General features: G+C 42.9%; 1 protein-coding gene across 1 annotated transcript in view; it reads right to left on the reverse strand.

The window, feature by feature from the left end:
• The window catches only part of dst (dystonin), a gene marked incomplete at its 5' end in the record, with an annotated part of 175,313 nt that overhangs the window by 28,727 nt on the left and 131,707 nt on the right, over window positions 1-14,879 (reverse strand). Inside the window, 14 exons of the mRNA XM_083658481.1 lie at window positions 633-734; window positions 2,679-2,801; window positions 3,779-4,005; window positions 6,024-6,255; window positions 6,997-7,200; window positions 7,761-7,979; window positions 8,412-8,519; window positions 8,681-8,800; window positions 10,074-10,280; window positions 10,942-11,183; window positions 11,925-12,009; window positions 12,183-12,509; window positions 13,096-13,255; window positions 14,694-14,860. Coding sequence (XP_083514607.1) covers window positions 633-734; window positions 2,679-2,801; window positions 3,779-4,005; window positions 6,024-6,255; window positions 6,997-7,200; window positions 7,761-7,979; window positions 8,412-8,519; window positions 8,681-8,800; window positions 10,074-10,280; window positions 10,942-11,183; window positions 11,925-12,009; window positions 12,183-12,509; window positions 13,096-13,255; window positions 14,694-14,860 — 2,523 coding nt within the window. The remainder of the gene's footprint in view (window positions 1-632; window positions 735-2,678; window positions 2,802-3,778; window positions 4,006-6,023; window positions 6,256-6,996; window positions 7,201-7,760; window positions 7,980-8,411; window positions 8,520-8,680; window positions 8,801-10,073; window positions 10,281-10,941; window positions 11,184-11,924; window positions 12,010-12,182; window positions 12,510-13,095; window positions 13,256-14,693; window positions 14,861-14,879) is intronic.

Below are 14,879 nucleotides of genomic sequence, written 5' to 3' on the forward strand. Positions count from 1 at the left end.
AATGTAATCTTCCAATTAACTGCAGTAAAAAGTAGCTGTAAGCACTATAATGTGCGGTTTGATCTGAGGGCCTTAAAAGATGCTGGTTGACCACATTAGTTCAAGTTTCAAACTCAATATCTCTTAATTAACAGGCATACTCTCCAGCTAATCATACAATAAAGACACATTAAAAAAGATATGAATAATGAAAAAGGTCTGTTGTATAACTGTGGGATTTGAGGTGAGTTTAGAAAGAGTTTCACCATCTTAAAGGAAAACTTCACACAAAAACAACGCCGATTTATTTTGCACAAGATCGCACACATATCTGAAAACTGTAAACAGTTTTGCAGGCACTCATTTAGTTTGACAGTTATTGAGATGACTGGTCCACAACTGACCTCAAATCAACTCTCAATATCTGTCAAACTAAATGAGTTTTCAGATATGTGTGAGATCATGTGCAAAATAAATCCTTTAAAGTTACTAAAAACAACCGACCCGCAAACACATTTTCCTATGATTCTCCTGAAAGTCCCTTGTAATACAAACTGACATTCTGACCATTTTGTCATTGGATTGAGAGGATGCCTTCAGGACATCCCAGCCTCCGTCAGAACACAAAGGAACGGTAATGTGAGTAGGCCTACCTGTAGGCCGTCCTGAAACTGCACAGCCGCCTGCATGGCTTCCTCCAGTCTCTCCGCCCTCTCCTTCCATGTCTTATTCACATTCTCCCACGCTGTGTTCACCTGGACAATAACACACCAATACTTCACATTCTCCCACGCTGTGTTCACCTGGACAATAACACATCAATACTTAATATTCTCCCACGCTGTGTTCGCCTGGACAATAACACACCAATACTTAACATTCTCCCACGCTGTGTTCACCTGGACAATAACACACCAATACTTCACATTCTCCCACGCTGTGTTCACCTGGACAATAACACATCAGTACTTAACATTCTCCCACGCTGTGTTCACCTGGACAATAACACACCAATACTTACCATTCTCCCACACTGTGTTCACCTGGACAATAACACATCAGTACTTAACATTCTCCCACGCTGTGTTCACCTGGACAATAACACACCAATACTTAACATTCTCCCACGCTGTGTTCACCTGGACAATAACACACCAATACTTAACATTCTCCCACGCTGTGTTCACCTGGACAATAACACATCAATACTTAACATTCTCCCACACTGTGTTCACCTGGACAATAACACATCAGTACTTAACATTCTCCCACACTGTGTTCACCTGGACAATAACACATCAGTACTTAACATTCTCCCACGCTGTGTTCACCTGGACAATAACACACCAATACTTAACATTCTTCCACGCTGTATTCACCTGGACAATAACACACCAATACTTAACATTCTCCCACGCTGTGTTCACCTGGACAATAACACACCAATACTTAACATTCTCCCACGCTGTGTTCACCTGGACAATAACACACCAATACTTAACATTCCCCCACACTGTGTTCACCTGGACAATAACACATCAATACTTAACATTCCCCCACACTGTGTTCACCTGGACAATAACACATCAATACGTAACATTCCCCCACACTGTGTTCACCTGGACAATAACAAATCGATACTTAACATTCTCCCACGCTGTGTTCACCTGGACAATAACACATTAATACTTAACATTCTCCCACACTGTGTTCACCTGGACAATAACACACCAATACTTAACGCAACTCTAGCCAATTCCGGACACTCGCATAGTAATTCCCAGTATTTACCGGCATTTTTAGACAGAGTACCCAACTGAAAGCTAAGTGACATGAATTCATGCAGAAGCTAGGTATCAAATTTCATAAATATCTATACAAATGTAACCATATAAAACATTAAGTTACTAACTTATCCTGCACTACTTACAAGTATCTGTAACATTGTAAAGGTACCGGAAGGGTTAATAAAGGGCTAACTGAGTATATGAATACATCGACACGGACAAAAGTGTCCGACATTGGATACGCATTTTGAATCTCAAAAACAGGTGTGCTAGCATGCATTTGCAGGGACTGGAAGAAAATCAATTACAAGTTAAAGCGAATCTCAAAGATTTTCATGTTAAGTCACTATCGCAGACTGAGTTAACACAAAGGTTGAGCCTATGGCCCCATTGATGGAAGCCTTTGCATTTTCAGTATTGCAGCATTTATAAACTGGGTGTCTGTGGTGATACCCCAGAAAGGGTAGGCGGAGCTAACGCAATAGACTCACTCTTCACGTTCACTATTATGTTCCCCGACAACTCTTGTTGTCGTGAAGTAGGATAACAAGCTACTTTTTTCCTGCTAGCATTGCAGGTGGTTACTATGTCCAAGCAAACTGACTAACATCACATAATGCAACACTGTTTGAATCTCAACGGCAATTACTGCTCATCACCATAGGTGCCGTGAAAGAGAACGAAACAGAAAACAACGAGATTATAACTTTAAGGCGCAAGCGATAAAAACAAACAAAAAAAAACACATTTTTGGTCATAAGCTGTCCAGAATTGGATACTAATGAGCCACATGCAGAGACACAAATCTATCTGCATGGAGTGAGAGCCCTGCCGTTTGAAAAATAGACACAGAGGAGCACACGAAGAAGAAGAGATGTTTCCGTCACAGTGATGTTGACTGTAACTGATTACCTCATCGAGGCTTTTCTTGATCACAGGTTTGTCAGGTTCCCCGCAGGCCGTCAGCAGCTCTGCTCCCAGGCTGCAAACCACATCGAGCTCCTCCTGCAGCCCGTCGATCTCCTCCTTGAACCCCTGGTAGGAAGATAAAACAGATGTTTGTCAAACCTGAGAAGAAGAAGCAGCAGCAGCAGCTGGACGCTCCGTCACTCCCCATTATCACGTCGCTCCGTCACTCCCCATTATCAATGATTACGCAGAGTTCATCTGCTGATTTGCCTAATCTGTTGATCTGTCGTGCTGGCACTGTGGCTCCTGTGCTAAACTGCTGGCTTTGCTGGGGAAGCTAAGCGGGCCTGACTGTGGTTAGTTTTTGGATGGGAGACCATCTGGAAGTGGTGTTGGAGGACCAGTAGGAGGTGCTCTTCCTTCTGGTCTCATAAATAATATCCTCATCCCCAATGCCCCAGGGCAGAGACAGGGACTGTCCTGTGAGTGAGCACCGTCCTTCGGATGAGACGTTAAAGCAATGTCCTGACTCTCTAGTCATTAAAGATCCCATCTGCACTCTTCACGAGGGTGGGGGTGTAACCCCGGTGCCCTGGGGGGTGTAACCCCGGTGTCGTGGCTATATTGCCACACAGTGAAAAAGACAAATATGCGCACATCCAAAAAAACTTACAGGTGCTGGACAAAAGGTAACTATAACAAAAAGATAAAGTCCGCACACTGAGGCTCCATCAATGGTTTTTTATTTGCAACGTTTTGATCTTGTCAAGCAAATATCCTGTGAAGATCGAAACGTTGCAAATTCCCACACAGGCCTTCCTTCCATCATGGCCGCCTAATCATCCCTCGACATCTAATTGGCACATTCGGTCCTCAACTCTCCATCCAGCGTGAAGCTGATGTGTGGTGAGCGTTCTGCTGCAAACTGAATGCCGTGCATCACCCAGTTGGGTGCTACACATTGGTGGTGGATGAGTAGAGTCCCCCTCCCCCACACACACACATATATATATGTAAAGAGTTTTGAGTTCCCCCCGTTGCTATATAAATCCAATCAATTATTATTATTATTATTTATTATTATTATTATTGATTTATCTAACCTCCACAAACTCCTGTTGCTGTTTGACCACTGAGGGGTCGACCCCGGGCTCCTCGAGCTCGCGCAGCAGGTCGTGGCTGTCTTTGATGGTGATGATGAGGGCGCAGTGCTCGCACCAGAACCTGTCTGCCAGGTCCATCACATCCAGCAGCTTCGCCTCGCGCTCCTCCAGCAGGGCCGCGATGTCGCTCCACAGGAACACCATGTGGTCCAGCTTGTCTTGTACAGCTTGTGGGGGGGGAATGGCAATGGCAATTACCATGACTACATTACAACACAGAAGAACAGATATCACGAGCTACTCAGCAGTCTGAGCAGGAGCTATGATGAAGCCATCTGGATATGTATGCCTGTGGATAATATACAGATCCTTTCCGAAAAATTAAAATATCATGGAAAATTCGTTTTTTTCCATAATCCCTTTCAAAAAGTGAAACTTTCATAGATTATAGATTCATTACACACAAAGTGAAATATTTATAGCCTTTATTTGTTTCATTTTTCATAGTTTTGGCCTACAGCTCCAGAAAACCCCCCAAAACAGTATTTCAAGAAATCAGAATAGTGTGAAGAAAATCAGCAGTTACTTCTCAGTTATGACTGACTCCAGCCTCAGTCCACTCCCTCTGAATCTCCGCCAAATCTTTTGAATCGTCTTTGCTTGACAATCCGCTGAAGCCCCACGGTCATCCATGGTATTTCCATGATATTCTAATTTTTTGGAAAGGATCTGTACATGTATGAGCAACGCATGCCTGAGCACAGGTTTCATGGAAAACCTTTTTCTCAAGGGCTTCTTAGTGCTTAGTCTAGGAGATGACTGCATGATGACAATATTCTCCCTACTGCCTAAAAATGGAATGGTATTCCCCAGGAGGCTATGCCATTGCTATTGTAACTAAGTGGTTCAAAAATTAAATTAAGTCCCAAGTTGAGATCTTGAGCCATGTTTTCCAGTGATGACTTCAATTGTTTTGAAATAGATTTGAACATTCGGCCAGTGCCTGTTCCTACTCGAAGCCGTTTTTTTTGCGGGGGTTTTCCTGTGTTTTATTTAATTATCCTTATCAGTTACCGGTTAGTAGGGATGCACCGATATGAAAATTTTGGCCGATGCCGATAACCGATATTAACATTGCTGTTATGGCCGATAACCGATATTTACCGATGTCGATATGATCTGTATAAAACCACATTTTTATGATCATCACATTTTGTACATACTGAAAAACACATGTTAACACTGAATTTGAAAAAGTTATGCATTTCTTTATTTGCAAAGCCTTTGGAAAAGCCCATAAATCATAGATTTACTGCATTATTTCATATCAATGTGAAGAATTTGGCTGATAATGATAACCGATATTAACATTGCAACATCTGACCGATACCGATATGACCGATATGTAAAAAAAATCGGCCGATACTGGCCGATACCGATATGATTGCCGATATATCGTGCATCCCTACCGGTTAGAATAATTATCTTCATGCTCTATGATTCCCCTGCAACTCTCATAAGGCTTTTTGCTAGGCTGTCCTACTCCTTAGTTTAGTTTATTTAACAAACTTCAAGTACAGGGTAAAAAACATTATAAATGACATTGTCAGGGATAGCACGATAAAGTCCAGGACTTATTTCCATCATGGTCCCTGGTGGTCGATTGAAGGCCATCCTACTCCTACTCCTACTACTCCTACTCCTACTCCTACTACTACTACTAATAATAATAATGCAATGTTTGTTTCCAAGCAAGGGGAAATGATTATGTCATGGACATTGTGACATCATCAGTGATGTCATAGGCATTGTGATGTCATCAGTGACATGCCAATAGAGCAGGCGAAGCTGGGTGCGGCGAGCCTGCGCAGCGGGTGAGCCTAGGGTTTCGGTAGTAATAGAAGGTAGTAATAATATGAGTCTTTTTAAAACCAGGGTAAAACATATGGAGGAAGCTGAAATCCAGGTCTGCAAATGTTTTGATCCATAATGAACCCTGTTGCTGAGTAAATGGATGTGTATTTTCTTACGTTTTAGATGTTTTGTTTGTATTGTTTGTGTTAAAATGTGTCTGTAACTTTATGCTGCTTTCTTGGCCAGGTCTCTCTTGAAAAAGAGATTTTCAATCTCAATGAGACTAACCTGGTTAAATAAAGGTCAAATAAAATAAATAAATAAAAATAATACAAATTAATTGAGCTAAATAAAGTTTCATAACAAAAAAACAACAACAACAAGATGATACCTTTGGCAGATATGTCCTTGTCAGCCCCCTCTGAGCGTGCGATCATCTCCTCTCCACGCTCCTTCAGAGTCTCATAGGAAGGCTGCAGCTTCTCCAGGTCCACAGAGAGCGCCTTGTTCTCACTGATCTGCTCCCTGATCTTGTCTACCTCCACTGAGATGGAGGGAGGCTGACGCAGCCGTTCAGCCATCCGCTCCAGGGACTCCAGCATGGGGTCAATTTTGTCATGGAACTGAAGGAGAACAAGGAAAAGAAGACGTCATGGAACTGGAGGAGAACAAGGAAAAGAAGACGTCAAAACAAAACAGTTCAGGTCATATTTATATTGACAGTAATATAGAAAAAAAAAGCTGGGAAAACGTTTGTCACATCTGCTAGTGAAAGACACTCAACATAACATAAAAACAGTCCGATCAAAATTGCCAAAAATATTAAATATGATATGCTAATATTATCGATGCTTACAATAAATAAAAACATGGCATGTTTTACATGAACTAAGTTTATTTATTTATTTATTTTTTATCTTATTTTACCCAGTGAATGTGTAAATTTTGAAAAGCATTGTATTTATGTCTGCATCCTCCAGTGGGCCATCATGATAAGAGTAAGTAGGTATAATGTGTTCATTCCACTACAGGAGAGATTTGATGTTCTCTGAAATTAGGTGGATTTTGTGTTTGCATATATCGGTATCGGCACTCAGCTACAAGAGTTGGAAAATATCTGCATATTGGACATACGGTATGCCAAAAAAACAATTTCAATATCGTGCATCCCGAGGGGGAATCTATTGGAACCTGACATATTGAACCACAGAACCAGAGGGGGCAACAATGAACCTAAATCCATACTGTATGAATGTTAAATGGAGAATGTGGGAAGTGGGAAGTTGAGAAAAGGTGACCACAGGAGTGGGAATAAAACACTCTCAATGAAGATACACGCAAACAATGAACCAAGTGCTCCTCACCTGAGTGGATTTAGAGATGGCCTCGTCCAGAGTGGCAGCTCTGTGCTTCACGTCAGCCTTGAGTTGGGTGTACAGCTGGTCGGTGACTGTGTATTTCTCTCGGATGGGCTCTCCCTCCAGCTGGCTCAGCTCCAGCAGCTGGGGTCCCGTCTTGTTCATCTTGTCGATGTGAGGCTTGTGCTCAGCGATCAGCTCTCGCATTTGCTGCAGTGAACAAGTGTGAGGCAGTTTTTTTTAAATATTGCCTATTGCTAAAGCTTCAGAAACAAAATGTGACAGGGACTGGTGTTTTGAGTAACAAGTAGGCCAAGGTCATTTTTCAGTTTTTTTTAACAGATTATGAAAGTGCAGATTGTAAGCTTCTAAATGATGTGTCATACATTGAAATCTGGAAAATAGTTGAAGAAGATATGCTTATTTGAATGTTTGTACTCCAACACTCGTAACATTCAGAGAAAATCGCCCTGTTGGTGAACAAGCTTAGTTTGCCAACAAATTATTTTGTGATCCTAAAACTGTTATTTGTTATATAGAGGGTGTTCTTCAACAACTAAACTTGTGTAATATGAAAAATAATAATAATTATATGTATGTACTGTATGTATGTATGTATGTATGTATGCATGTATGTATGTATGTATGTATGTATGTATGTATGTATGTATGTACGTATGTATGTATATATATCTTGATTTGTGCGATTTCACAGTTGCTACTTGTTAGTCGTTTCACCAGACTGTTGTGTATGTTGTGTTGCTTCTCACCCTGAGTTCCTCTTGCTGCGTTCGCAGAGTGTCATACTCGATGGCAGGTGGGGGCAGCTGGCTGAAGCTGCTCATGGTCTCCTGAAGCCACGGACACAACTCAGCGTACGTCTCCCAGAACTGACAGGCCAGAGACTGGGCCCGCTCGAGCTGCAGACAGCGCTCCGAGTTCAGCTGGCTGACCGCACCGTACTGCTCCAGCAGAGCCTGGGTCTTGGCCTGGTCAAAAGCAAAGAAAATGCATTAACTTTGGTGCACATTCTATCAGAGAGAATGTTACTAGTTGTGCTTGAAATTCAGATTTGAAATAGTGGTGCATCTAAGGATTATTTTCATTGTCGATTAATCTGTCGGTTATTTTCTCAATTAATCGATTAAGTTGTTTGGTCTATAAAATATCAGAAAATGGTTAAAAAATTAGATAAGTGTTTCCCTAAGCCCAAGATGACGTCCCCAAATGTCTAGAGGAGTAAAGAAACCATTCAAAATATTCACATTTAACAAGCTGGAATCAGAGGGAAAAAAACTCAAACCGATGATCAATCAATAGTTGCAGATTAATTTAATAGACAACTAATCGATTAATCGTTGCAGCCCTAATTTGACTGTTTTTATTTCCAGTTTTTTTCCTCAATTATTTTTTTCGCCTACCTTCAAGACTTCCTTTTCCTCCTGGTTTTTGATGCTCATGATGGCTTTGCCTGTCTTCACGATATCGTCCACAGCGTCTTTGTGCCTCATGATGTCCATAGAGAAGATCTGGAAAACCAGTAGAGGACGTTTGGTGGGACGTCACGACACAAAGAGCACAAACCACTGCGGTGGTTACGTTTTACTGTACTCTGTGTGACGGACTGGAGGCCTGTGTGTCTCTGTGCCACACAGTGACAAACTGACAGAGGTAAGAGTGACAGACTGACCTTCTGGGCTTGGAGCTGGGCTGTGGTCTGGTCCTGCTCCAGCCGGATGTCGCCCATTGACGACAACTTCCTCTCCGCCTCGCTCAGCCAGGCTAGTTCAGTATCTGCTGCTTGTTCAAACTGTCAACAACCAAGGAAGAAAAATCAACATCTTAACCAAGGGGGTAGCTCCGTTTGTGAAAAACTAAGCATGTGGAAGTGCCTTAAACCTGCATTCTTTATAATGGCCTGCAGGAGGGGACTCCACTGGCTGCAAAAAAAAGTCTGATTGCATGGAAGTCAAATTGGGAAAATGACCCTACTCACTTGATTTATCACCTCAGTAAACACTTTCCTAAAGAGTTTATACAGTCGTCTCAATCGCTGGTTTAGCTCTTTCCCCGCCAGGGTTTCTGACTATTTTCACTAATCTTCCAAGGCCCACAGAGTATTTTCTTCTATGACTATGTAAACAAATAATATCCCAAAAGAAAGAAGAGAGCCTCTAGTTTCATAGGGGGAAAAAAAGGGTTTGATTCTACCTCCATCGGTTCTTTCGTTATCGACACCTGAATGTAGGTTGTTTTCACCGAAAACGCCCGTCTGTCCCCAGAAAGCTGAGAAACATGCCTTTTTGTACCAGCAGAGCGAGGGAGAGATTCACCCCGCACTCAGAGAGGGGTGACGTGCGGGTCACACTCGCGTCTTGCCCGAGGGGCGGGTGTCTGGAGGTCCGGGGGCAGGGCATATCTGACGGCTGAAATCGACACGATGTGAGGGCTCACACAACGGATCACTAATCTACCTGACAGGAGAAGTGATTTGTGTACGTTTAACAGCTGCTGGTGAAAAAAATCCTTCAGCTTTGAGTGACTGTGGTTTTATTACTTTATTCAGGGTTAAAGTGGGTGCATCTCATTGTAAAATTGGACTCGGCCCAAATTGGGCTTCAAACGGCCCAAATCTGGCTTCAAACGACCCAAATTGGGCTTCAAACGGCCCAAATCTGGCTTCAAACAGCCCAAATTGGGCTTCAAACAGCCCAAATTGGGCTTCAAATGGCCCAAATCTGGCTTCAAATGACCCAAATTGGGCTTCAAACGGCCCAAATCTGGCTGCAAACGGCCCAAATCGGGCTTCAAACAGCCCAAATTTTTTGCCACCGCCCTTCGGACGCCGGCACACGCGTCGGCCCGTATCGGCCTGGCCTGCTTGGTATCTAATGCCCGGCCTGAATTATGATCCCAGTCCGCCCCTGGTTGACGTCACGTAGCTACGTCCATATTTATTATGCGTCTACGATCTTAACAAATATCCGCAATCTGAACTACCGTAAATGAGTCCCAGGCACTGCTAGACTCGCTTAGTTTAGTGTCAAATGAGAAAAGTCTGTGTAGGAGTTCCTCTGGTTTACCTGCTGTGACTTCAGTATGTCAGCGTTGATCTGGTCCACGTGCTGGCTGACGGTGTCGCTGGCGGCCTGGTAGCGCTCGTTGTCCTCCATCACTAGCCGATCGAGCCCCTCGCGAGCGTGCCATGGCACCAGATCCAGGAGACAGCTGCTCAACTCGTTCAGCTTGTCCACCGCAGGCTTCTGCTCTTTGGCCTCCTTCAACAAGGCCTGCATGAGACGACATAAGTAAGCCTCAATCTAAGCATAACAATGTTTTTATAAAGCTGATAATCACTGCATATAAAGAGTAGGGTTGTGCAAGAAAATTGATACGGCAATATATATATTTGTTTTTATTTCAGTGTTCAGTAACACAGTGTGCAACTGTGCAAATACCGTTCTAATAGATTGAAATGAACGAATTTTGAATTAAATCGTTTCGATTCAATTTGTCCACTGAGTTGTCAATATAGACGGTTTTAACTTTGACAACATAAACATTCTAAATTGCCCCTAGCTTACTTTCTGTTGCAGTCTTTGCCAATACAATAGCTGAGAGGAAATAAGCGAGGTTTCAACCTGTTCCCTAGCAACACAATTCCGTGAAAACAGTCTATAATGTGATGTAGATATTGTACTACCTGGGTGGTACACGGCAAGTTGTATTTTCAGCTCTGTTTTTTTAATTTTCAGTAAATTATTGCAATATATCGCAATGTGTACAGTATCATATCGCAATGTATCATGATACGTATCATATCGTGAGGTCAATACCCAGGCCTAATAAAGAGGTACTGTGTACAGGCGAATACAAATAGCCTGGAATAAGCCTTTTTCACAGCGGCCATTGTGAAAAAGGCCCACCCGTCTCTTAATCGGGAAGCCTTACCTTCTGCCTGCTTTGTGCGTGAGTGAGCTGCTGGCCCACTGGCTCCTGGGCGGAGAAAGCAGTGATCTCAGCCTCCACCTTCTCCAGCCAGCAGCTGAGGCCCTCGTGAGTCTGCTGCAGCTTGGTGGACAGCGTCACCACCTGCTCCAAGGTCTTACACACATTATCGCTCATGGAGTTGATCTCAGCGTACTTTGATTTGATTCCATCCAGTTTGCCTTGGATCACCATGACCTCATCGCCTGCGAAAGAAGAAAGCCCATTCATCATGATATGTTAATATAAGGAGTGTATCAAAGTTCTGCTAGCATGGCTGTGCAAAGAAACTAATGGCATAAGCTTGAAGGAAGCTAATTAGTCAATATAGCATTCTGTGGGTTTTGATACATTAGTCTCTGCATCGCTGACATACAGTACAGTATATAAGTAATGTGTGGTTTTGTACAGCGTTTGGAAGACAAAATGCTGCGAGTACATTTCCATACAGCTTTTAGTACATACTTGCCAAACAAAAAATGAATGCACGGCTCAATAGATTTCTACAAATGACATACTCTGTGTCTGATTATGAATCACCTGTCAATGAAATAAGTTGAGTTGAGAAATTGCCAGTGTGTTTGGAACTTTAAAATTCCACCCGATCTGTTATTTTAAATATCTTGAAACACATGTAACTGCTGCCGAATTGTCCTAAAATTACGCAGAAGAGATAGAAAAACGACTTGGAAAAACTGACACGTAGAACTCGACACTGAACACTTTGCTGAGATTTTACAATCTAAGTTGCGTTTAAAATAGGGGTGGCTCGAATTTTGTTTCTTCATATTCCACGTTCGGATAGCATCTTTTTCCCTATCTTAAATAACTAAGCTGTACAGTTGATGCTCTCCCTATGGTGAGATGGTCACACTGTAACCAGGTGAGTAGTTGATGCTCTCCCTATGGTGAGATCGCCACACTGTATGACTGTATGACAGACAAACCTGTTGTTTGCTTCAGCAGCTCCACTCCATTAGAGATGGCTTGGTCAACATTCTTCTTCTTCAACTCAATTTCATGTTGTAGTGCCTGAAAATAAATAAATCATGACCTTAGAAAGACTGTGAGCGGTAGAAGAAGACTGTGAAGAAACGGTCCACACTAAACAATACATGAGACATGAATGAATCAAATCAACTGAAAGATGATATAATGAATTGAGAGAAGGACATAGTGGCGGGCCAGCGGAGGAGTGTGTATACCAGTTGTTCTGCGAGCTGCTTTTCAAGAATGTCAGTTATGTAGTCTTCCACAGACACTTCACTCAGCCTAGGGTGCACCTCGCTGAGCCAGTTCATGAGGGACACCTCGTCCTCTCCAAAGAGCCGGGCGTTAGCCAGCGCCCCCTGCAGCATGTCCGCCTTCCTCCTGCAGCGCTCCTGCAGCTCCAGGTAGCGGGCCTGGGCCCCGTCCAGCTTAGCCTGGAGCAGCGCCTTATCGTCCGCTGAGCTCACGTTCCTCAGCATCTGACCCAGGCTCACAGCCTGAAACAGGGCTTTACTCTGTCTCATAATGTCCCCCTCTAAGGCCTGGCCGAACAAATACGACACAAACACAAAACACAAAACACAAACGTAAAACACGAAAATGAAACACAATGAAACTTAAATGAAAAACAGAATGGGAAATCATGAAAAGCACAAACTTAAAGTTAAAGTAAACTTAAACGTGAACTGAACTGTCTGAACGGAATGACCGTAAACCGAACACAACCTAGCCGTAGACGAGCACATGCTTCCTCCGATACATGTGCCGTCGCCAGGCGCTTCTTTCCACCTGACAGTGAGGAGTTTCACCGGCAGGACGTAGCAAGTGGGAGGATCACGCTATATTCTCCCCAGTTCTCCTCCCCCCTGAACAGGCGCCCTGACCGACCAGAGGAGGCACTAGTGCAGCGACAACGACTCCTTATCTGGCCACAGCACAAAGCACATGCGCAAGCGGGTCCGCCATCTTGGATATCCTTGTTCCAGCTTCCCACCCACAGACACGGCCAACTGTGCCTGTGTGGATGCCCAACCAAGCCGGAGGTAAGACGGGGGCTCGAACCTGCGACTGCTCGTGTGGGTAGGCAGAGAATCTACCGTTGCACTAGCCGAGTATGATGTTCATTACCTTATGCTGAGAGATCTGGTCCTCCAGCTTGGCCGTCTCGGTGCCGATGGGCTCAGAGTTGGCCAGGTGTTTCTCTGTGGCTGCCAGCCACTCGCTCAGAGGCTCCAGGGTCTCATGGAACTGCTGGGTGACCACTAAGATGCTCTCCAGATGCTTGTGCCTGAATGACATGTTCATGACAGAAAACAGCAGCAGCAGGTTAAAAATAAAGTACATTCATCCCCCTTTTATTATTCATGACAGCCAAGTTCATTTCAACCCCAGTAGTCATCGATAAAGATGTGCTATACAGTATCAATAACATGAATGGGGACATCGATGTGTTTGTTGGTATTACTTTAAAGGGGAGAGAAACCTCAAAATAAATGTACAACACAATTTACAACAAAATTCTGGTTTTTCTATTTGTTGAATTCGAGAGGATCTCAGAAAGTTTAAAATACCCAAACATTCCTGCAAAGATAGAGATTTGTGCTCTTTGATCCATTCCTGCCAACATCTAACATTGTGTTATTGGTTTGTTTCCATTATATAAAATTACTTGACCACTTTTTTTATGTCTACCCTCTGTACTTTATTCATGTATGTTTTTATGTCTACCCTCTGTACTTTATGCATGTATTTTTTTTATGTCTACCCTCTGTACTTTATGCATGTATTTTTTTATGTCTACCCTCTGTACTTTATGCATGTATTTTTTTATGTCTACCCTCTGTACTTTATGCATGTATTTTTTTATGTCTACCCTCTGTACTTTATGCATGTATTTTTTTTATGTCTACCCTCTGTACTTTATGCATGTATTTTTTTATGTCTACCCTCTGTACTTTATGCATGTATTTTTTTTATGTCTACCCTCTGTACTTTATGCATGTATTTTTTTATGTCTACCCTCTGTACTTTATGCATGTATTTTTTTATGTCTACCCTCTGTACTTTATGCATGTATTTTTTTATGTCTACCCTCTGTACTTTATGCATGTATTTTTTTTATGTCTACCCTCTGTACTTTATGCATGTATTTTTTTATGTCTACCCTCTGTACTTTATGCATGTATTTTTTTTATGTCTACCCTCTGTACTTTATGCATGTATTTTTTTATGTCTACCCTCTGTACTTTATGCATGTATTCTCATCAAAACACATAACATAATAAAACCCATGTGTCCTGAACTTTCACCTAGCCTTTCATCTCCTTCCTGAAAGCAGCTGTATCTCCTGAGTCAATACCTGAACTTAGTATTTTGTAGCGAACCGTATTTCATATTTAACCATCTTAACTTACGGTAACTTAATCCTCTTCGTCCCTGCTGGGACATAAGGCTTTGACCATCTAATTAACTAGGCATCTCGTGCGCTCGATTCCTAGGCTCGCCCGCTGCACGGACTCGCCCGCAGTGAAATAATAATAATAATAATAATAATAATAATGAAATAATGCTTAAATTTAACAATTCATAAATTTGCGGGGGACCCCCTGGAACCCCTCAAGGACCCCCGGTGGTCCCCGGACCCCACGTTGAGAAGCACTGGTCTGGGTTATGGAAGGAGCGCGTTTGGAGGCAGGTGTAAGATGACAGGTGTTCATAGTACAGACCTGTTTTCAGCCTTCTTCAGCAGAGTGTCCCACCTCTGCCCCAGGCATTCGATCTCCTTTGCAATCTTCTCCTTATCCACAGACTCTGCATGTTGGGCAACCTTCCCTCCCTCTTTGCCTATCAGCTCCACTGTTGCTCTGCGCTCGTCCAGCAGTCTCTGTAAGAGCTGTCAGAGGCAAACAAAG

Source organism: Poromitra crassiceps (assembly GCF_964638095.1).
Source record: "Poromitra crassiceps genome assembly, chromosome: 22".
In the NCBI taxonomy this organism is placed as follows: domain Eukaryota; kingdom Metazoa; phylum Chordata; class Actinopteri; order Beryciformes; family Melamphaidae; genus Poromitra; species Poromitra crassiceps.